General features: G+C 38.5%; 1 protein-coding gene across 2 annotated transcripts in view; it reads right to left on the bottom strand.

The window, feature by feature from the left end:
- The window catches only part of TOGARAM1 (TOG array regulator of axonemal microtubules 1), a 45,751-nt gene that overhangs the window by 5,141 nt on the left and 16,884 nt on the right, over window positions 1-23,726 (bottom strand). Inside the window, exons 5-18 of one of the 2 annotated variants that reach the window (XM_075029413.1) lie at window positions 21,862-22,127; window positions 19,685-19,917; window positions 17,515-17,615; window positions 12,755-12,913; window positions 10,631-10,729; window positions 10,054-10,223; window positions 8,692-8,860; window positions 8,248-8,382; window positions 7,369-7,522; window positions 6,647-6,752; window positions 6,010-6,245; window positions 2,348-2,506; window positions 1,629-1,755; window positions 1,195-1,313 (exon numbers count right to left, since the gene is read on the bottom strand). In XM_075029413.1, coding sequence (XP_074885514.1) covers window positions 1,195-1,313; window positions 1,629-1,755; window positions 2,348-2,506; window positions 6,010-6,245; window positions 6,647-6,752; window positions 7,369-7,522; window positions 8,248-8,382; window positions 8,692-8,860; window positions 10,054-10,223; window positions 10,631-10,729; window positions 12,755-12,913; window positions 17,515-17,615; window positions 19,685-19,917; window positions 21,862-22,127 — 2,233 coding nt within the window. The remainder of the gene's footprint in view (window positions 1-1,194; window positions 1,314-1,628; window positions 1,756-2,347; window positions 2,507-6,009; window positions 6,246-6,646; window positions 6,753-7,368; window positions 7,523-8,247; window positions 8,383-8,691; window positions 8,861-10,053; window positions 10,224-10,630; window positions 10,730-12,754; window positions 12,914-17,514; window positions 17,616-19,684; window positions 19,918-21,861; window positions 22,128-23,726) is intronic. The other variant, XM_075029414.1, reaches the window with a different exon arrangement.

The following is a 23,726-nucleotide window of genomic DNA, read 5'->3' as shown; positions in this document are numbered from 1 at the left end:
AGTAACAGTTGTGAACTTCCCTCACATCAATGGGTCAAAAAAAAAAAAAAAAGTTACTGTAGTTTAATTCTTTATTCTCAAAGTATTTTAGACACTGATCCCAGTCTAGGTGGTACCTAAGCAACATGCCATGCTGAGGTGGAAATTCAACAACTCTTCACAGAGGATTTTGAGACAAATTTTCTGTAGCATCTAATCTTATTAGACAGTCATGGAAAGAATTAGAAAATATGTGGAATCACTTCTCTGTCCAGCTAAGTATCCTGCATTTACAGACCAGTCCAGATAGTCGCCAACTCATTCCTAACTCATGAACAGAAGTCTTTGATGGAGAATGAAATAAGCATCTTTCTTTCATTTTCAAATTCAAACCTATCAGCTCTGTGAGAACAAAAGGTGGCATCAAAATCTTCTGCCCTGCTAGTGTACCATAGACCACTAAAAGTACCTGAATCAAAGGTAAGAGAGTCTTTGGCATAATGCAGTAAGTAGCACCTCTTCTAAGGAAGCAGACATGTAGTTTTACATGCCAAAGCAAAATTTACCATCAAATGTGGAATTAATTATTACTTTGAATAGTAGAGAGTGCATTAAAGAAAGCTGTTCCTGAACAGATACACTTTCTTCAACCTGGAGGCAGTCACAGTCCCTATGAACTCTATATTCTTGGACAGTTTTTTGGCTTGGCTTAAATTTTGGGGGGTTTCTTTTTCAGTTCAATAGAAAACCTATTAGAAGACAAAACAGAAAACTAAAAATGGACAGAGTATCATCTAAAACCTTCAGCATCCCCATTTAGGCTCTAACTAAATACTTAGTGTCCAGGGAAGGGAACAAATAGATACTCTGTACTGCAGCTACCACTAGGCACCTTTTTTCTATAGAGCCTGAACAGCATTATCTTAACTGATGGTGACATGGATCTACTGTGAATTCCAAGTGTTTTGTGTACTCTGTGTATTTTCATCAGCAGTCCATAAATAAATTAACTTCAAAATGCACAAAGACATTTTACTATTACCAATTACCCTATTTAAAAGGGACCCTATTTTATCTGGGACACGTAAAGTTTTTCCTTCAGGTATGTTTAATTTCCACAACCCTGTTGTGAATGTTTCCATACTCTCTTCCTGTGGTGTGGCTATTATCCTAGAGGTCAAGTTACTAACAGGGTAAAACACTGAAGATCATTACCTGTCAGTGATGTTGAGAGCATCTCTGGAAGTAGATGATGACCTCGAATGTCCAACACTACTAGTATGGGAACGTCTTCCCTTTGCTGAGGGTGTATCTAATGGCATCTCCCCCAAACCCTGCACAAAGGTGCAATTGTTAATTAACTTGGCTGGTACAGTTCTGCACTGCTGGAGATCCTTCAAAAGCAAGTCTAATGGCCATATAAAGTATAGTAGTAAAGTACATTTCATCCAGTGTATCGGCAAGGAGTAAAGGCATTCACAGGGCAGCTAACAAGCAGTAGGTACCTTGCCATGCTGTAGTCACTCGATTACTTGTCTTGCTCTGAATGCACACCCCTCCCCATTCCCTGTAGGTTTACTATCTACACCTAATGGCTACTAGTACACGTTTACATTTTTTGGCTGTTAAACAAGAGCTTTTCCACACACCTTTTCACGTAGATTGCTAACAGATTCCTTAATGTAAGGCAAATCCTTGGTCGGCACATACTTTTCAAGCGTTCTATCAAAATCAGGATGAGTCATCATACTGAAGAGCATCTTTCGACCATAATACCTGCAGGGCAACAGACCACAACGTGTACATCCGTAAACACGGATTTGCTTTGTAACTCTGCTGATAGTTATAGGTGTGTAATTTCAAAATATTAAGTGTGGAAAGATTGCTATCTATATGTGTAACCAGACACCCTCTTCGCCTCTCCATCCTCCCACAAAGAAACTACACTCAAGAATGACTATTTAATCAACAACTGAGCAAATTAACGAGAACGGTCTTCCATTTCAGCCGCCTCTAAATAGGATAGTCCAGCCTTGTCAGTCAGACAGTGTGGATCCCAGCGCCAGCGTTCCCTCCATGCCCTGTATCTTGTCTGTGCCCAGCAGAGTATATCCTTTGAGACCCTCTTCTTCCTGCAGCTGGGCTGGGCACAGCTGCAGCAGGCATTCTGGTAATTCCTGTTACATATACTATCTTAACAACCTTGGCAGTGCTAGGTTAACGGTTGGACTCAATGATCTTAAGGGTCTTTTCCAGCCTAAATGATTCTATGATTCTATCCTCTGTCACTGCAGAGGAACACACGCTGAGCTATGCAAAGGTTTCAGCCACCTGGAACGTGCTTATCTTAACTATTAACCGTACTAACCTTGTTTGTTGTGAACTATCCTGTGCAAACCTGGCTATTGCAGGGAAAATCCGATCGGCAACAGCTTTGGTTCCAGACAGTATCCGTTCCGGTCCCATACGTTCTACAATGTCCGACAGGTGCTGGGCTGTGCATCTTCTCACCGCTGAATGCAGGTGGCTAAAGAAAACACAGCTGCTTAGTAAAAACTCATCACAGGAGCTGAACAGCAGTATTTATGTGCTCTACCAAATACGGTATACAAGTTTTCTTTTTTCATCTTTCAGCATAATCTACAACTAGTATACTACTGATATGCAGATACTTATTCTGGCTGTGTAGACAAGACCTTGTGGAGCAAAGACAAATAACTTTATTTAGAAGAAAAACCCATTTGATTAAATTTCATTTCATTCACTTAAAAATCCCAAACTACAAGAATGCAAATATGAAAAAAGAAAAGTTTTATTCTTTTTGTTTAAAGTCAGTTTCAACCTCTAACTGCACATTTTGGATTAATAAAACTAGTAATTTTCTTCTTTTTAGATTTTAATTTCTAGTTTTCCTTAAAATAACTGTAAAATATTTTAGAAAGCACATTACTACATGTTCTTTCCATCAACTTTATGAAAAACAAGTCCCTATGCTCAGAAACACATCCTATGTATATCAATTTAAAATTAAATAAAGCAATATTCTATTGACTTCTAAAAATCTTGCAGAAGTCTATTTTCTACAAAATGGGGGCCATTAAACACCTACGCTGATGAAAATGAGAGAAAAGCTAGAATCAATTTTCAAACCCATGCAGCAAACTAACCTTTTCTATAAATTCCACTGTACCTGCTGATCCCACATGTTTTCAGAGTACACAACTCTGCAAACTCAAACTTTTCCAATTTTATTTTTATCTTTGGATTAAAAAATCCTACTCTGAGGACAGTTTCATCACACAGTAAATAAGACATTTGTATGGCTCATCATTCATAGGGAAAAGCAGGTTTAAAGGAGAGAGCTAAAGAAAAGAATTGACTTGGTGAACCACATCAGCAGCTGCCCAGCTTTGCAGTTTGACATGAATATCCAGCATTCTTCCTCAATGACTACGTTCCCCTTTCACCAGGATTTTAGATTTGTCTGGTTCCATAGATTAACATGGCCTCACTGGAAGTAAAGCTACCGCTAGATTATACTGCACAACCAAAGCAGCTTCAGTTTGCACAAAGGCAACTAACTGGGTCTATTTAAACTGCAAAATGTGGCAGCTCAGAACACAGTCCAGGCTGCAAAATCAATCCGGCAGCATCCCATGCGGAACTCCCTGCTAACGCAGCCATCCTCTCAGCTGCTTGCTACTGAGCTACCTGGTTTAAGACTAGCTTTGGCTCGTGCTCAGTACCTGCAGTTACGTCTGTACAGCAGCCACTCATCTCAGGAGCTTGGGAGAAGGGAAGAAGTAACAGACTAACTCCTGCTGCGTGTACTGATGGGAAAACAAGAACTGTGAGGCTTGAAGACCTCACTACGTGGAAGCAAATAAGCCCCCACTCCCCACAAATGCCCACTGCTCGTGCAAAAGTGTTGGAAATCTTTTTGTATGCACATAAGACCTTAGAATTAAAAACAATTCATTCAGATAAGAAACACGATTTTAAAATTTCTGAAATACAATCACTTTTAGATCTAGTACTAGAATCACGCTCTTGGATCAAGCATCTATTCATAGAGGTGAGTTTACAGCAGTAGTCCAGTATTTTTAGAGAAGCATCTCACAAAAGCAAACAAAAATGTTTGTAGTTATTCTTGTTGGTAAAGTTAAAACCAGCTTTGTAGCTGATGAAGAATCAGTATATATATCTACTCAGGGTTGAAAGCATCAATACTTATGATCACAGTAGGCTTTAAATGTGTTGAGCAGAAAATAGGTGAATTTTAGAAGGGCTTATAAATTGTAGGCAAAACCGTAACTGTTAACTTGAGTATGTAAGTTGTGGTACATACAAGCAACTCAATGTATAAGCCAAATTTAGAAAAGATATCCTTTCTGTAATTACACAGTTGTGTCAAACAGAACCCTTCCACTTTGTACTGAAGACACATGTCATTTTTCTCCCAAATTTGCACTCTGAAAGATAATTCTTGTATTCATTGTTACAGCCAATACTAGAAAAGCTGTAACTCACAGGGCTATTTAGGCCACCCACCAATGCATTAGGCATTAAAAACATACTGTACTCCATGATTTAGACACTGCTTTGAAGTCTTCTTAGCTGTGAGGAAATTAGTCCCTGCTCCAAATGATGTGTTCAGACTCACAGCTCAGATAATTTTGATGTCTTAGATATCTGAAAATGTATCCGAGTTCACAAATTGGAGGGGTCAAATCTTTATAGGTCTAGACAACTCAGAAGGATAGGTCAGTGTGTTTGAATCTGCCACTGAAAACGGGGAGATCAGATATAGCCAATTATGATCATGAGTATCGCTTGGCCAAGGATTTCTGAAGAAAAGATGGGAGTACATAAACAGACCACTTTACATCACTTCTGAACTAAAGCAATGTGCAGTTACTGCCTGCTGCTCTTAAATTTATAAAAACAACCACATGCAGGCATGATTCATAAATAATTTAAATCCCAAGGCTGATATTTGCCTTTCAGTTCAAAGTTCAGGTAATTGCAGTATGGTTCTCATTGGCTTTCAGGAAACAGAATCAATATACTCCACAACAACCAGCTCCCCAGGAAACAAAATAGGAAACAAAACATTTTGAATCAAGACTAACTCTTATGATTCGTAGCTGTGCAGAAAGTCTAAAGATTGATTTATAGAGTAGCATCTGAAATATTTAATGGAAGGGATAGGCTACGAGAAATGTAGCCTATTAAATGTCATCTAAGTGATGACAGATAGATAAGAGATTAAGTACAAGTAGGTATATATCTAACATACTGGAATGCCTAATGGCTTGATTAAGTATTGCTGTTACAGTGAATGAGGATATAAAAGAAAAAGAACACCATACTTAACAGGGAAAGTGAAAGAAAGGAATGTAACTTCTCCTACAGACTGAGGTGAGCTAGAGGTCAGAATCAAACCATGCAACCAGAACTGGAGGCTTGTCATGTTTGAGGTACTCAAGAAAATAATGGCCACCGCTACTGTAAAGGAAATTAAAATGCAGACAAAAAGACTATTAACCAGCTGAGTCTAGAGAAGAATAGGAAATCAACCAAGATAGTTGCAGCTAGAGAATTGTAAGTTATAAATCAACTTTCAAAATAAAAAGCAGTGCTGAAAACTGAAAGAGACAGGCATTTGATTGCAGAGCAAAGGAAAAATAAGAATGCTATGTGAGCTTTACTAAGCAAAGCAAGATAGCAGTATCCTAAGAATACCATACTAACAGCAAATAAAATTACTGAAATGTTGCAAAATGACCAGAAAATATACCAAGCTCCAAAATCAACAGCCAATTTTTTACATAATGTACAGAAAGAAACAGGGGGGCTACATTTTACTTTTATGCCCACAAACGTTGCCCTGGGTAGAAGTTTTGCAGAGCTGACTTACTATATTTTCAAATTTCTGCCTATTGTATCTTGGTATTTTTTTAAAGACTATATTTGATAAATTTAATCTATTCACAAGTTATTTCTTTATAAAGTCTTTATAAGAATTACCTTTGCCCTCCATTTATAAGAGAACAAAGTGCACGTGCTGGAGTCACATTATTAACCATAGCCTTCAGTGCTTTGTCTACCTCTTCCCTTATAAATGTGTTGGATTCACCAGCTTTGTGCAAAAGGACTTTTACTGTATTATCTAGTTCTTGATCCATGCTCTTTTTCAGGTAGGTGAACAAATCCCCTAAACAGACCACAGCAGCTCGAGAAACACCTGAGCGTAAATTCTTGACCTGCACACAGGAAAAACCCAAACAAACAATGAATAATGTTTATAAAATACACTTTAAAATAAGCAAAGCTTAATGTTTCCCTTTGTAATTTTTAAGCAACATTAAAAGCAACTGAAAAATACATTTCTAACTTGATTCACAATGTGTGAGAATTAAAATACATACACATAAAAAAAGTTATAAAGTTACAATCTAAATTTTTTTCAGGCTCTTAGCAAATCAGATCAAGTGTTGGTATCTGAAGTATGAGCTGCTTTGCTGTACAACAAACTCAGCTTTTTAAGACTGTCCAACAGAGGAAAACTAACCACAGATGAACATACCATTTCAGTGTATCTGAGAGCTATAAAATACATATACACATATATAGTCAGTGAAATATTCTGATAGTAAAATTTAACCTCTTGAGCCACAGCCAAACTTGTTTCATGTAGCTTCGCAATCAGAACAGTTGCATGATAGGCAGACAAACATCTAACAAAGTTCAGACCTTCAATTTTCTTCTCCCTATGTAAAAAAATATTTAAATTCAAAGCATTTGCAAATTTTCATTAAAATATTAAAACACAGAATTCTAAGAAACCAAATAGCAAACAAATTAGATTGTAAAATAAAGCAATGACGTATAATGTAGGAAATTCTTTCAAAGTGAGTCTTTCTTTTAATGTGGTAGTAGGACTATTTTAGCACACCAGTCTCTCAATTCTTTCCTACAGTGCTGTCCACAATTTGCACTAGTGGTGATTAAAGGACTACTTTCCTTCCCCAAGTTGAAAAGGCAGCAGCATTGTAACCCCATTTCGCCAGTGAGAGCACAGTGAAGCCTTATATTCCACAGAAAGTGACAAGAAGGTATTGGTGGGGGCCCTCTCCAGAACACTGCTTAAACTTGGACATCTCTAAAAGTCTCTGAAAGCTTAGCTATTAAGCCTCAATTTACAACAGTGACAGTTTAATATAGATTTGGACTGCAAAAAACTTTTTTCTTTTTTTTCATATATCGCTTGCAATCCTTCTCACTCTGTGATATTATGTCCATTTTGCTGTTATTTTTTTAAAGTAAGTTATTGAAATAAACACCTTCTACGTTAGATTCAGGTTGTAGACAGATGTTTACACCTACCAGTCATCATCAGCTAAAAGTGTCAAGGCTTCTGTCAGCGCCGTTTCTGGTTTTGAAAAGGGCTGCAGTTCTGATGGGTCCATTATTTCTGGGCTATGAGTGACTGATGGGGTCTGGTCTTTATAGCGTCCTCGCACCCCAAGAGAAATTTCATCTGCAAAGTCGTGAAGCATAAGAAATAATTAGCATAATCTGAAGAAACTAATGCACTCAAAGGAATGAAATATAAAAAGGTTGAGGTATAGACTGCTGCTACTAAGGGACCAGGTTTTCAAAAAGACAGCTTTCCCAGTTACATCCTCAATCATTCAGCATTTCATTCGTGTGAATGGATTTTTTTGCAAACAACCACCACTTTAAAAAGTTGCAAACACAAATGTAGCGGGTTGTTTAGTGTAAAAACAGATGCACAATGTGCTAAAACAGAGTGTGCTAAGACACAATATAGTAAAACTTAAAGAGCCACTTGAGAAATTCTGAAGACCTGTGACCATCATCAGTACGAGCTTCTATTCTGAAAAGATTTCTACTGCATATTTTAAAGGCATCTCAGTGACAAAATGTACCCAGAAATGTTTTTCTTGCAGACAGAAGGGAGTCAGTTTGCCATAAATACATTACAACATTTAAGTTGCTGAGCAAATAAAAAAACCCTCTCATGTTCCAAACGTCTTCCTAACAAATAGATGAAAAATGTTTCAAGGGAGCAATGATGAATTCAAATCCCCTTCACGACCAACCCCAAAGTACTAATCTTCGAGAGCACCTCAGGACTCTCCATTATACAAATAAATCATTTTAAACCTGATTGTATTTTGGAACTGTCGCACTCCATATACCCAATATTTTAACAGTCTTTAGTTTACTGTAACAGCTTACCAGAATCTAGCAAAGCTGAATATTTTGTCTTCTTCAAACTGGATGTTCTTTTTAATGAAGGATTCAAGGCCACGTTCTCTAATGACAAAGATAAATTTCTTGATGATGTTAATACATCCCCACAGAGATTTAACTCTAGAAAATAGAAGGAAATGTCCAAACTACAACAACAACAAATCAGAAAAAAGGAAAAAACTAGTATTTTGAGTCCTAATTTGTCTTTTGAAATTTTTCTTAACTACAGTCTTTCAAATATTTCCCATAAGCCATTTGCATTAGAAGACTGACAACTGACTACAGAGTAAACTGCAGTGTAAAATTAATTCTAGTAATACCTCATGTCACACTAAACAGTCATTTTTGGTAATTATCACAGAATTTTAATTTTCATTTCAGCAGCATTTAACGGTATATTATTCATTTAAGACAAACACCAATCCTCACTTTCTGTTGTCATTTTCTCTGGTACATTCAGTTTAAGTCTTTCCCAAGGGTTTTCTTCCTTTCCTTCCAGGTCTTTGACTTCCTGATGTTCTTTATGATTGTGTTGTTTTTCTTCTTTTTTCTTCTGCCTTATCTTATCCTGGGCAGATTTTGACATGGCTACTTCTATCTGCAAAAAATTAATGCACCCATTATGGTATTCAGTATAATATAATGTACAAGTTACCCAATAACTTATTACCCAGTTCTTGTTATTGTCTAAGGTAAGCATGGAAAATTACTATTTTCACCATTATTCTACAGAGCAAAAGGAAATAATTCACTTAAATATTAAATCCAATCCTGAAAATAGCTGAATGTGTTCTTTCTGCATGATAAGCAGTCCTACTGGCAAAAAGAAGCAACATTCCAGGCTTAAACATTTAAGGGAAACAATCACTTACTCTAAAATATCTGAATAGTTAGAGAACTAAGGTCTACAAGAAAAGGTCTTCTATTCCTTGGCAGCATTGTGTAGTTTCCTAGAATTTTAACTAACAAATACACTCACTTCTCAGTGGGCTAACTCACTTACATTTAAGCACACAGATTTTTTGTAAGCAGTGGTCTTTAACAGTGCGATCTAACGCTACTCTTTTATATGTTTAAGACGCTTACACCTCATCATGAAACTTAGTAACATTTAATACATTCCTCCATTTGCTCCTTTGAATTTGATCCCTCCAAGTATTCATCTCTTCAGTGGAAATCAGAAAATTAAGACACTGTTTATCATTAACTTAAAGTTTTAGTAATCTTAAAATGTTATTTTAAATGCTTTCAGAAAGACTTGTGATTTTCATTTATAATTTTTAAAACTTTGTATCACACTTCATTCAGATAAATCTTGCTCCATGTTATAACAGATGTAAATAATATTTAAAAAAGCAGCACCACTCCTCATGAAACTGTATTATGGGACAGATAATCAGAGAGTGTTTTTTAAAAAACTTATGAAGGGAGCTAGATTCATACATCCATCAAAAAAACAAGATGTGATCAAACCCAGGCAATTCCTCCTTCCATATTTCTATGTGCTGTGGGAGCTGGAGAGGAGGAGGACATTTTCCAGCTCCACTCCCTCCTGCAGCCCTTCTCCCAGAGACTTCTGAGTTAGGTGGGAAGCTTCTGACACAGCAATTTGCCATTATAAAATATCCAGGTGGAACCAAAAAGAAAAAGCAGGGAGAAGCAGCTTGATGGCTATAGGCTATTTTAATCAAACTCATTTACCGTAACATAGAGACTGCAAAACTGTCTCTAGCTGTATTCATACATACAAAACCAGGTAGCGCGACAATAAAAAAGTTCTGAAATTCTTACCTCTTCTACATTTTCAACATGGAAATGAGAAGCACTGTTCTGCTGGATGCTTCTCCCAGAGATCCCTGATGATGGCTCAGTCTCCTCTTTGACAGCTTGGTCATCTCCATTCACTACACATGTTAGGGACTGGCTGTGTGTTTGTGCAGAAGGAGGACTTCCAAAAACACCTGAAAGGCATATCATGTTGTGCCCTCACCAAAATAACCATTCTGTTCAGCAGAACTCAGTAAACCAAAAGTAATTCAAGAAGATAAAAACATTGCTGTTACACTATCAGTACCACTTTCCACCCAAAAGTACTCTTACTTTATTCTGCCAAGTAGGATGGATGCATGCACATGTGTGCACACTGGCCTAGAACCAAGACCTAACCTTCATAATTTGCTGTCATTCTTTGTTCCTGGAATGGAATAGCATATCCAGTAACTGCAAAACTTTCAAGCATAATTCTTTTTATTCACAATCTAAAATGTTGTACAGAATCTACTTTTTCTTTTCCCACTCTATGAAGGTACGTATTCTCTCATTTTAATAACATGATGAGATATAGGAGATAATTTTGCTTTTGTAATACCTTTACCAACAATTACAACTGCATCTTCAGACAGGACACTTGGTGAAGTGAAATCTAGATTGTTCATCTGTGGAAAACTAGATGTTGACTCTGTAAGACCTTAAAAAAATAAAAAAACACACAATGTAGATCATGTAGTTTACGCTCTGATACATATTTTATTCTTCTAAAATGTCATCATACACTGACATCTGAATTTATCACTTTTATGAATCAGTATATTTTCAAGTTACTGACATTAACAGAATTTATTAAATACCAATATCCTCAAAATCACGGAAAGCATAGAGCAAACAAAATTTCTGCGAAAAGATCATAAAGAAAACCAATGTTTGTAAGAGGATTTTTAAATCAACTGATCCCACTGAAAAAAACCAGAAGTTTCTAACTCACTTAGCAGAAGTATAGATCTGTTTCTTACATAATTCAGCATAATTGAATCAAAACAGAATTTGCTAAAATACCCCAAGCAGCACTTTATGCTGTTTCCCATATAAATTAGCAGTCCCTCAAATTCTTCACCAAAGTGGATAACATATATTATGTACTTCCATATTGCCTACACTAGTTGCAAATAAAAATGATAGTTTGTGACAAAAGGGCACCATTTGCTTTTGCTATTTAACCTGAATAATCTGAAATTTCTAAGCAGAGAAGATGATTTAGCAAAGCCTGATTACCTACTAGAAAGTGCACAAATCAAGCCAGTGGACTACTGAACCATCTCAGTTGAGAAAGACTGGTGAACTGACAGCCCTCTGTCTACATCTACAGCTGCTATGAAATGCCCTCTACCAAGCAAGCTGCAGCACCTCAACAGTTTGGGACTCTTGACAGCACTGTTAACATTTTCTGCCCTCATCTCAATCTTTAGTTTGCCAAAAATAATCACAGTTAAGAGTATGACAGATGCTGCTTTACTTTACAAATTACCTGATTACATAGTTTTAATTTTGGAGCTCTCTTTTTTTATCCTTTATGAGAAGAAATACCAAGTGAAAAGGTTTCTCTTGAAAGTGTTATTTTGTCCTCCCACAATCATTGGCTTCTGAATGTTCCAAGTTTTAACATTCGAGAACTGTCAAAATTGGTCTTTGGGGATTTTCCTGAATATAAACTTGAGGCTTCATGAGCAATTCTCTCTTAGAACATAACTGAATGGGCATCAAATACTGGATCGTCTTTGGAACCTACCCCCAAATTAAGACCTTCTGTCCTAACCTCAGCTTCTAGCCCAAAAAACTTACAAACTTCCATTTCACAGGTATCACGTGATAAGCAGGTGTTAACAACAACAAAAAAAAACCCAAAACCCAAGGATTTACAAATCTGGTTATAAACTTCCATTGCTCAGCTTTAAATGTTTCACACAAAATAGCACTCCACCAGTTCTAGAAAACCTTGAGAAATAGACCAAAACTGTCCATGTTTAAGGTTGAAGCAAGAGATGAAGAAAACAAAGTCTCTTATTGGGACAAAGATCTTCTTCATTATTCAATGTCTATTTAATTTTCTATTTGTCACTAAAACATGATTACTTGATATCTATTTCAGCCACTCTGGGGGAGATCTGAGCAAGAGACAGTGAAACCATCTGCTCCTTAAACTGACTTCCACATTTTACTTCTGATGTTCAGAAAAAAACAAAAGTTGCTGCTCTATTCTAACGAGCTTATAGTTGGAAAATACATCTGTACCGTACACACAACAAGTCTGATGTAGGGAACAGTAGCTCCTAGGATGCATTAATATGACACAGTTAAAACTGAAATGTGAAGTATAATGGTTTAAGTTCCTTAATTTCACCAATGAACAACAAAGTAATTTAAAACCAAACTTTTAAAGCTGTTCATTTATTCAGACTGAGATATATAACAATTTGGTCCTTTTTACATGCTATGAACTATCACTTGACTTTTAATTTTAATTTAATTGGCAGTCTAATTTTAGTCAATGTCAGAAAAAAACCAAACTTGTTAGCATAAGTATAAAGACTAGAAAAGAGGAACCCAAGCTAAACACCTTGAAACGTATTTTCTATAAAACCCGTTTTACAAAAGGCTATACACACAGCTTCAGTTTTTGCCACAAATGAGAGCTCAGATGAACAGCAGACTCACAAACCTTTTGAATGCTTAAAATTTCTTTGGAGTTCCGTATTTTGACTTTGAAAAATAGTACATGACACTTCTTGCTTCTTGTCCTCATAATCTCCACATCCATTGCCACAGTTCAAACGTTGGCCAACTATGCTAACGTTAGAAGTCCCCTTATCATCAAATGCTGGCCATGCAAAAGGAAAAAAATCAAGTATTAAAAATAAAATTAGAAATAGTTTTTCCTGTGTACTACAGGATTCTCAAATAGTTACATTTTCAGAGTCCCTCAGACTGGTTTTAGGCATACAGTATGAGCATTTTTACCTACAGAAATCTGAGCATTTCAACAAAGATGCTCAGGCTCTACTCATCTTTCACATGCAAAGGCTTTCATCTACAGATAAACCCAGGTTGATAAGCTCAGCTTGAAAAATTATTTTTTAGTTTTAAGTCTTTCAAATATGAACAACTGAATACTAAGTAATTCAGCATTAAAAGCCAAATTAAGTCATAGGTCAACTAAGTGAAAATAGTAAAATACTAGTTAAAACACAAGAAATCTAGAAGTCATGTAACACATTTTAATGTTACAATTGGAGACAACAGAAACAGAGCATTTTTATGCCTGCAAAACATTCTTAACACATTTTAGTTTTGGTTAAAAAACAAAACAAAACAAAACCACCACTAATTACTTCAGGAATCCTTTAAAGGATCATTTCTGCTTTTCCAAACACCCCTAAAATCAAAATACCTAAAAAGACACAAGTCTTTTCATCTATGTGCTTTTACTACATATTCCACAAATTCCAGGGAACTAACCCTGCATTTAATTAAAGGGATTGATAGGCAGGACCGAGGTGACATAACTCTGGCAATGCCAGCAACTAGAGTGACCCAGGCATCTTCCTTAGCATGCTACGAGGGGTACCAGCCTGCAGTTCTGCTTCTCACTGCCGCAGGCATGACGGTACTGATGCGTTTCCCTCCACCCGCCAATGCCCATCTGTATTCAAGTTCTGCACTGGCGGCCGTCACTGCCAACCCAACCATGTCCACGTGAGATCAAGAGCTGTACTGAAATCCTTAAAAAGGTTTCTTGTGTTCTCCAGCTGAGAACTTGGATCAGAGCAGGGTGTTTTGTTCTGCTAGGGGACGAAAACTGAAGGGAGGGTTTTGCTGAGGGATATACTTGAGATGGTGAGTCTCTCCCAGCAAGGAACACTACGGACAGTGCCCTGATCCGGGCTGGTGTGAGATGCTCTGGAAAATTACTATACGGCCAGATCCCCTGAAAGTCCAAGAACTCCTTGACCATGAATTTCTGCACTATCCCAGTGAAGCCTAGTAGTTATAGCATTTCATAAATCAACATTAAGACCTCACACATCAGGACTGATCCATTAATTGCTGTATTTGGTACAACAGCACCCTCTGGCCTCTGAAACTGTCAGGACCCCGGCAAAAGTTGAGCTACAGGCCTGACAGCAGGCAGACACGTTTTCAAGGTGTCAACTATTAAAAGCTGCACAAACTTACATGTTACAGAAAGAATTTGGGAAGTAAGAAACATCTGAAAGTTGCCACTCTATTATTACAAAGCTAAAAGAAGCTGACAAAATTCATCTTAGAGAAACAGCTGAAGCAATCTGACCTCAATTAGCAAGTTAATGATAGGTAAGGGACAACTAATTTTCCAGAACAGAAAAGAGTAAAAGTGTTTAACTCTTTAAAAAAAAAGAAAAAAGCTGAAGAAGGAGCCAGAGTACAACTGACCCATATGCTGGGTAATACAGTTCCCAGGACTGTACCAGGGAAACTAATGTATTTGGAAGCACCCACCAGAAAACAGTATGATCGGAGAAATCTGGTCTCCTTTTATAACACAGCAACAGACCTTGTGGGCAGGAAAGAAGTGAGAGATGCCATATATCATCCCATACGTACACAGAGTAGTTACCAAAAGCTTCATTCTCCAAATGGAGGGATGCATCAAGCAGCATTCTGCTGCAGTCTGTTGAGGACCCGGTACTATCCAATATTTTGCCCAAACAGCTGTATAATGAGGCAGCATGCTGCATTCAAATAAAGGTCAGCAAATGGGAAGCATATATGCATGCTTGAGGACAGGATCTGAATTCAAGCAGCTCATGATAAAGTAGAAGAATGATCCAAGAAGAACAAGACTCAGGTAGGACAGGACTGATTTTGCATGTTTTACAACAATGCAACCATAACTATGCTTTCAGCTCAAAGTGCACAAAGGGCATTGTATGGGTACTGCATGTAGATCTGTTGAAAACAGCCTAGATGACAGCAGTTAAAAAGTCCATAAAGTCTGACCTATGAAGGAAAGCTAGAAAAAATAGGAGTTAGTCTAAAGGACAGAAAATGAAAGAGGGAAAGAAAAATACAAAAAAAGATAGCTGCTTGGAAGAAGAAAATCTTCCATCCTTCAAAATAAAATAAAAGTGTAATGACACAAGTTACAGCAAGGGGGATTTACGTTCAGTGTTAAAAAAAAACTTTCATCTGATGATACCAGTTAAATACCAAACTGATTTTTACAAGTTCTCCAAGTTCCAGTGTAAAAATTCACAGCTTTTTGAGATTTGACTTGTGTGATGGGCCAAGCCCAGTCAGTAGTGGGAGTGATGGACTTTTCTTTACCAGTTAGCTGTACATGTATTACAATGACCTTATCGGTAGTAGGCTGTCAGCTCTTCACAGGAGGTCCAGTGCTGTGCATCCTGGTTGATTAACTGGCTCAATAAGCAAAATAAATGTGCTGCTCATTATTTTACACTGAAGGTCAACTTCTTGCAGAAGGTCTTTTCATATAATGAATGCAAAATCATTAACCACAACATGTATTACTATGTACGTGCAGTATTTGCTTTCTGACTTATGCTGTTACTTGAAAAACCTATTTGCTAATTTATTCTGAGAAAAGTGGCCTCAGCTGAAATGAGGAGCAATAGCTTCAATTTCTGAAAAAAGATCATAAGTCTCAGTAGCAATTACTGGTTTTTGAATGTGATGGCTTTGCAAACTCAGGTCTGTAAGATGCCCTCCAATCTCAACTGAACTAAGTTTTGCAAACTTTTTAGAAAAAATATATATGTTGCTCCTTAGGCTGCAACAGGGTGCAACAGAGCAGTCTTTGGGAAGAGGTCAGAAAAGAACTTTGTGGACACAGCTCCCTCAGTACCTTTCCACCATCCAGCTGAATCAAAATTGATTAAACATAAATAATCATAAACCATTGGTTTCTGCCCATTACAGAAATCTGCAGTTACCTGTACTTCATTGTAAGCGTAAAACAGAACAGCATCACTCAACTTCCATTTCCTATGAGGAAATTAACTGCTTGCAACATTTTGACCCTTCCTACTCTTATCCAGCTGGTGTCCAATGAATCTTCAAACAATACTGCAATGAATTTTGAAGTGCATATACTCACAGGTGGCATTTGCATTAACACATTTTATCCTGATAGAGAAAGGCAGAAACCCTGGAGTTCCTTCTCACCTGCAGTACCGCAGTATAATCTCAATTTGACCAAACAGCGTCTAGCAATTACCTTTTTTTAAGTGCTGAAGGGACTTGAACTCATTGAACAAGAAAGACACATCAAGTGACCATTCTGTTGCATCAATGAAGCAAGGTATATATTGAAGAGCACAGCTGTATTGAGCCTGCACAGCAAGGTTTTGGTAGCAGGGGGTTACAGGGTGGTTTCTGTGAGAAGCTGCTGGAAGCTTCCCCCATGTGTGACAGAGCCAATGCCAGCCGGCTCCGAGACGGACCTGCCGCCAGCCAAGGCCGAGCCCATCAGCGACGGTGGTAGCGCCTCTAGGAGAATGTATTTAAGAAGGGGAAAAATACTGCCATGCAACAACAGCAGCGGAGAGTGGAGCGAGAACATGTAACAGAAACAGCCCTGCAGACCCCCAGGTCAGTGCAGAAGGAGGGGAGGAGATGCTCCAGGCACTGGAGCAGAGATTCCCCTGCAGCCCGTGGGGAAGACCACAGTGAGGCAGGCTGTCCCCCTGCAGCCCAGGGAGGTCCACGGTGGAGCAGATCTCCACCTGCAGCCCAGGGAGGACCCCACGCTGGAGCAGGGGGATGGCCAAAGGAGGCTGTGACCCTGTGGGAACCCCGCACTGGAGCAGGCTCCTGGCAGGACCTGCGGATCTGTGGAAAGAGGAGCCCACACTGGAGCAGGTTTGCTGGCAGGACTTGTGACCCCACGAGGGCCCCACGCTGGAGCAGTCTGTGCCTGAAGGACTGCAGCCCACGGAAGGGACCTGGAGAAGTTCATGAAGGACTGTCTCCCGTGTGAGGGACCCCACACTGGAGCAGGGGAAGAGTGAGGAGTCCTCCCCTGAGGAGGAAGGAGCAGCAGAGACAACATGTGATGAACTGACTGCAACCCCCATTCCCTGTCCCCCCGTGCTGCTGAGGGGGGCTAGGTAGAGAATCCGTGAGTGAAGCTGTGCCCAGGGAGAAGGGAGGGGTGGGGGGAAGGTGTTTTAAGATTTGGTTTTATTTCTCATTATCCTACTCTGGTTTAACTGGCAATAAATTAAATTAATTTTCCCCAAGTCAAGTTTGTTTTGCCTGTGACGTTAATTGGTTGAGCGATCTCTCCCTGTCCTTATCTCGACCCACAAGCCTTTTGTTGTATTTTCTCTCCCCTATCCAGTTGAGGAGGGGAGTGATAGAGCAGCTGCATGGTGCTTAGTTGCTGGCTGGGGTTAAACCACGTCAACAGCAAAATACCTGTGCTGGAATTATGTTCTGCAACATGTGGGTCTCTGTTTCTTGCTGAAGATATTCTTGCAGGCTGCAATTTGCTGCCAAGTAGTGGAAAGGTGTCTGACCTGTTTTAAAATATAAAACAAATTTTTATAAGTACAATTCTACACACTAGTCAGAGCTAAATAACACTTTGCAGCAAAGACAACAACAGATTTCAGTTTCTCCTCCCCAACGTACTTGGTGTACAAATATTTCCAGTGTACTTCCACAAATGTTCACACTGAGTAGAAAAAGAAAATGAATTCAGTAGAAATTATTTGATGACCAGGTCCATTATGAGGAACATCATAAAGATGACCCTTAAGAGTAAATTTTACACTAGGACTAAATTTAGCATACAGTCAAAAAGCTAAGGAATCATCTGGCCTAGGGACTGATGATGCTGGTTCCAATCTGGCAAAGAATGGCAAATGAGAGTGACCAAATCCACTAACCTTTCACTTCCAGAAATGAGCTGTTTTCAGTTCAGTGTCTATCACACAGACATTCACCAGGAAAATGCTGTTATCTACAAGACAATCTTGATACTTCTTTTTTAAAATGATGATTTGAATATTAAAGATGATTGAACCCAGAGCCCTGTGCTGTTAAATACTGTGCCTAGGTACATAATAGTTACAGGGAAACAGCAGCTATTCCACTTTCTGCTAGGACTGAAATACACACAACTAGAAGACTTGCTTTTAAGATCCTGAGGAAAGCCCATGCTTCAGAAACTTCACTAATACCAGTATCAAGCTCCCATTTCTGTGGTGGTTTATCAGTAGAGAAACTGATTCTTCTAGAAGTAAATAAAAAGAAATTTCTTGTTTCCCAACTACATAGATTTTGTGAACAGACAATGCTGATTTCCAGTGCTCGCAAACCAGCATCTGAACTAAACTCTCTGGTATTTTTATGAACATTCCAAGGCTTTCAATGTCTTCTAGGATACATTTTGTCACCTCTACAAATTCAGTCTTACTGCCAAATGTCCCCTCTCTTGCTTGCTAGTTCAGAATTTCTGTATCTGTGAATCCTGTAAAACATTAAGCTTGTGTGTCACTCAATAATGGAAATGGCATGTTGTATAGAACGTGTCCTTAGTAAAAACCTTGTCTGGAAGAACACTATACACAGAAGTTTATAATCATGACTTTTTAGGTATTCTAGCATTTGAATGTGTTATTTTAAAGATTATTTTTAAAACCGTGATTCAGGAGTAATGCATATGGGGAAGATAACCTACATATAAATTAGTTCTGAGACTGCACAACTGTGAAAACCCTCTGTTTCTGAATAATTTCAGCCTCCCTTTGTCTCAAAAACCTTTCTTTTGTATATTTCCTCTCTTCCTTCCTATTCTGTTTATACACTTGTATGCCAGTTACATAAAGATGCATTTAGTACACACAAAAATAAAAGATGTCTTTGGATCAGAGCTACAAGCAGCTTTATCATGGGCTCAGAGAGCAGAAAAGGAGATTCCGTACTGCGAAATCTGCAAAATTCCTCAAAAACTTTTTTATTTCATTAAAAAATAAAATAGTTAATACTGCTCACAACCAACTGGGTCATTTCTCTTTACAATTAGAATAGCACGTCATCACAGAATTTCTTTTTAGAAGAGCTCTGTGAAGGCATTTTAAATAACAATAGTCTGTCAGTAATAAAATGGAAACAGTTCATGATTTGCAGTAATAAGAAACATCTACGTTGTCCTCCACTTATCACAAAAAACCAAGCCATCCCTTCTTCAATTTCCAGGCTATAACAAGCAAGCCTTATCCTTCCTCTTAACTCATTCTCCTTCTTACTCATTTGTTTAGGCTATGGTTCACATACCTTCTATGGCAGGCTAAAGTCTTAATGAAATATTTACTACCACCCGCAGTACTTCACTGCACTGTGTTACTATGGCTGCACCAGGGAACTCTTTCAAATTAAAAGCCAGCACAAACTAGAAGACTATAATTAAGCAGCTATTGTATAGAGCAATGTATTTTTAGATAGGAAAATAATTCACATATAAAAAAACAAGCTATTTAGCAAAACAATCTTGTATAAAAAAATATATTACAGATTTCATCCCCTTTAATATTAAACTAACAGCAGACTGTGTGTGAGAATTTCAAAGCAGAGTTCCACTCACGTTATTCTCCTTCTCTGGGGGACTGTGGACACAGGTGAAGTCAGAGACTCCTGGCTGTAAATTCCGCTTTCGCTGTAGGAGCCCACACTCGGGGAGGAAGCGTGGGAGGGGGAGTCCGCAGACAGATCAAGTTTAAGAGCAGAATCGGGACTTTCAAGATCTGAAATGTTGCTGCTTAGCTTTGCTCTTTTCTTAGCTGCACTGTTTCGCAGAGATCGAAGTGAATTTTGCATCTAAACAGGATTGAAAACAAAATCACAGGTTTTACTCACTGCGTAAGAAAAAAAGCTTTTTTAAGGAAAAGAAAGTATGTTTCTGAGTGTTCAGTTCAGTTCACAGGCGTTCAGTGCACGTGTCTCTTGGCCAATGTGACTGACCATTTACATAGGTTTTGCAGTATCATAATGATCCCTTTCATTGTTTTACTTCACAAGAATAATTATCCTGCAAGTAAATGCAAATTCACAGTAACTCCTAGCTTCATTTTGCAAAACACAAGAATAGCTTCCTGCAAAAATACATCAGCTGCTCTTATCTTTTTTAATAGACTAAAGGAAGCATTTGATGGCTGCTAGTACACACAATTGGGACCTCAGGCTTTTCACAACAGAACTGCACAAAGCTACAAAATATGCAGAAGTGAATCCTGAAAACTGCGCCTAGTAAGCAGAGCTCCTACTCAGCTAAGCAGTAAAGTCTACAATGACTAGAGCTTCATGCTACTGCATATTCTCTCCTCTTTTTGCTGAATACATCTGATGTAAAAAAAATTCTTCCTCTGTCTGTTTATCACCTCAAGTTACTTTCAGTAGTGACTAGAGGATGGAAAATAAAGGCAGTAAGGCAAAGCCATTAAGTCCTACTGCAGCTGCTCTCAGATCCACAGGGACTAAAGACAGGATTTGAGATTCAAACAATTTCTATAAACTGTGACAGAAATACGGACGTGTTGCATGGGATCATGCGGGGAAGATCCTACAAAATCCAATCACAGATGATACCTGTGGTTCTCATGTAATCAACGTTGCAATGGTTTCGATTTGTACTGACGAGGATACTGCGGATACAGTTCCACCTCTCCACGACCCCTGGAAATAATCCAGCATGCCTCTGCAGTATTTTTCTATATCCGAGACTGGTGCAGCTATTTGGTGTTTCTCAAACATCAGAGAGACTTGAGCAACAGACTGAGCGACAGGATCCTTCGGCGTGTACTGGGCACAGTGGCAGGGGTCGGCGTACACACAGCCTCCCATACACAGTGGGATGTCACTGGACAACCCATGCGATGGAGAAACAGCCGTGCAGGATATACAGCTACACCGGCTGTGAAGTATTCCATGGACCAGTAAAGGGAAACACTAGAATAAGTCTGTTCGACAAGTCTCATGGGTCACAGAAGGTATATATTTTTAAAGGTTTTAAATACTTCAAATATTTTCTAAGTCACAGGTTGAGTGGCACACTCAAAACGCTGGCCACCGAATACACATAATTGGCCCAAATTACTACTAGTGGATTTCCACATACAGGAGGGATGCTGACCTGCTGAGCCTAATGCCAAACGTGTCTGTGTCATATCAATCAGCTGCAGGTGACACCGCATTCACCCAGCTTCACATCAGTTTTTCTCGTTTTACTCCATGAAAAAATGACTGAATTCTGAGAGAGCTGGGACATGCTGTGAGGGTATCAGGGACAGCCCACTTCAGCAGACCGAGGAAGCTGGGGAAACTCCCAGGGTGAGTCAAATGAACCTTCATCAAGGAAGTTATTTGTTATTTCGGGCACTCTGCTATAACTAAAGAGAGGATTATTACTTAAATCTGGCATGAAATTTAAAATGAAGTCAAGATAATGAGAGCAGAAGCTGTATAAAGGCCTGCAGTTCTGCCTTGGTACTACAATAACTGAAAACATTACAACTTGAGCTCTGAGAAAAACTAGGGAAATTAAGATGTCTGGAACAAACACGGGAAGTGTGCTTCAACATTGGTATTTATTGCTTTACTTAGCTTCTATCAGACACCCAATGGTATCTCATTGAAAACCTGCTGTAGTGATGACTGCCATAAAATTTAAGTCAGAAACATTATTTTCTGGCTCTCGTTTAAGAAAAAGAAAAGCTTACAAGTATATCAACTGTTAAAAGTGCATTATGTCATACTTAAACCAACCTCTTCTTGATCCACTTCCTCGTCATCAACATTTAGCTCTGAAAGATCAGCTGCAAGCTTCCTATCCACTTCATTCGGCCACACATCCTCACACTCTTCGTTTCTCCACTTTGTCACGCTTAATTCAATCTTATCGGGCAGTGGGCTAGCGAGACGGGGTATGGGGGGGACAGGTCTGGTCCCATTCAGGCCCCGGCGGGAGGCTGGGGGTCTCACCAGGGTGGGTTTCAGCTGCAGAGGAGAGTGTTTCTCCTGCAAATTCTCCCCTGAAGAAGACACAAGCAGACGTCAGTCCTTTGGAGGGGTGGCAGGAACACAGCACTCACCAGAATAAACTTCATGTCTCATTTCTATATCACACCAGAAAACTCCTTTTCACCTTGAGGTGAGTGTTAAAAAACACATTTACGCACACAATTTTATTTACAATTATAAATACATTTCAAGGACATTTTGTCTGGCTCAGTATGAGCAAATTTGAATAAAACCGGTAAGAACATAAAAACAGCTGTAGTGAGTCAGACGAAAGGCCTGTTCCTTAGCAAGGTAAGAAACCAACACCAAAGAGTATTCAGACAGGATTTAGGCGCTTCCTTGGTCAGAGGTTTGACCCAAGCTGACCCACCGTCCTGGTACACAAGTTCACTTCCTTTATCAAAAAATCCTTGCTTTTGGCGCCTTCAGCAGCCTGCAGCAGTCAGCTCCACAATGAGCATTAAAAACATACTCCCCTTTATTTAAAACCTGATGTCACCAAATCCCTTCCTTAGCTCCTTCAGGTACGCATGTATACATGTATTCATGTGTATAAATATACACACATATACACACACACAGATGAAAGTAAGTTTCTCACATGAACAACAGTAGACAGTGATTCTCTATCTAACTTTATTTTTAAACCATTCATAATTTGAAAAACTTTCAATATTCCTTCTCCAACATCAGTGTCCCAAATGCACCAAACCCCTGTTCCTGAATACGCACTTACACACATTTTTCAATATTCAATTTTACAAAATCATTAGGATCATTACCAGACTTGCCTCTTTCCATGATATTTTCTATTACCTCCTGACTCTACCTTTTCCATCTCCCTGCTTTTCAAGCTCGATTACCAATCTCTTCTACTTTTAGTGTCTCCTTTTAAAAAATAGTTTCATGCATGTGCATACCAATATACACTTAGTACCTTTAAAAAGTAATTAACTTTCTTAATTATGAAAAAAAAAGACTAGTGCCCTAACAAACTCTCCTGTAAGCTGCTGTAACAACAATAAAGTTACTCCAAAGAAACAGAAAAAAATAAAATGCCTATGGACAACATTTGGAAAATCAGCAAGTGATGAACACACATCTACAAGATACTGATACATGCATTCCAAGGACAGGTGACTTCCAAAGCATTAATTTAGAAATTTTCTACATATGCACAAAAATATGGGTCTCAACGAAGATGAAATTTAAAACAGATTTCTTTAAATCAGTGCAAAATTTTATGTGGAAACTGTTGTATTGCTCACAGAAGGTATGCCTCATGAGTGATTAGGAATCAATTAAAGCTAAACAGAGAGTAAAGCTATTTTTAACCTAAAATAAGACTGCCTTTAGTAAGTATTTGAAAAAAATCAGCTAAATCGCTTAAGCAATTGTAATTAAATAAACTTAAAACTATTTCAGGTTAACCAATGTGTACATGAGGTCTTCAAAGTCAGGAAATCAGACCATAAACAGCAGTCTCTGCCATTAGCTGTCAGTGTAAACTGGGATGAAATCGGCACAGATTCTACTCAGTAGAGATGTAGCTGTTTGTACCCAGGTTTTAAAGAGCTATTCTGAGTGTGGGGAATTCAATATGTACATTT

Source organism: Buteo buteo, chromosome 6 (genome assembly GCF_964188355.1).
Source record: "Buteo buteo chromosome 6, bButBut1.hap1.1, whole genome shotgun sequence".
Taxonomy (NCBI): Eukaryota; Metazoa; Chordata; class Aves; order Accipitriformes; family Accipitridae; genus Buteo; species Buteo buteo.
This window is presented reverse-complemented; position numbering and strand designations above follow the sequence as displayed.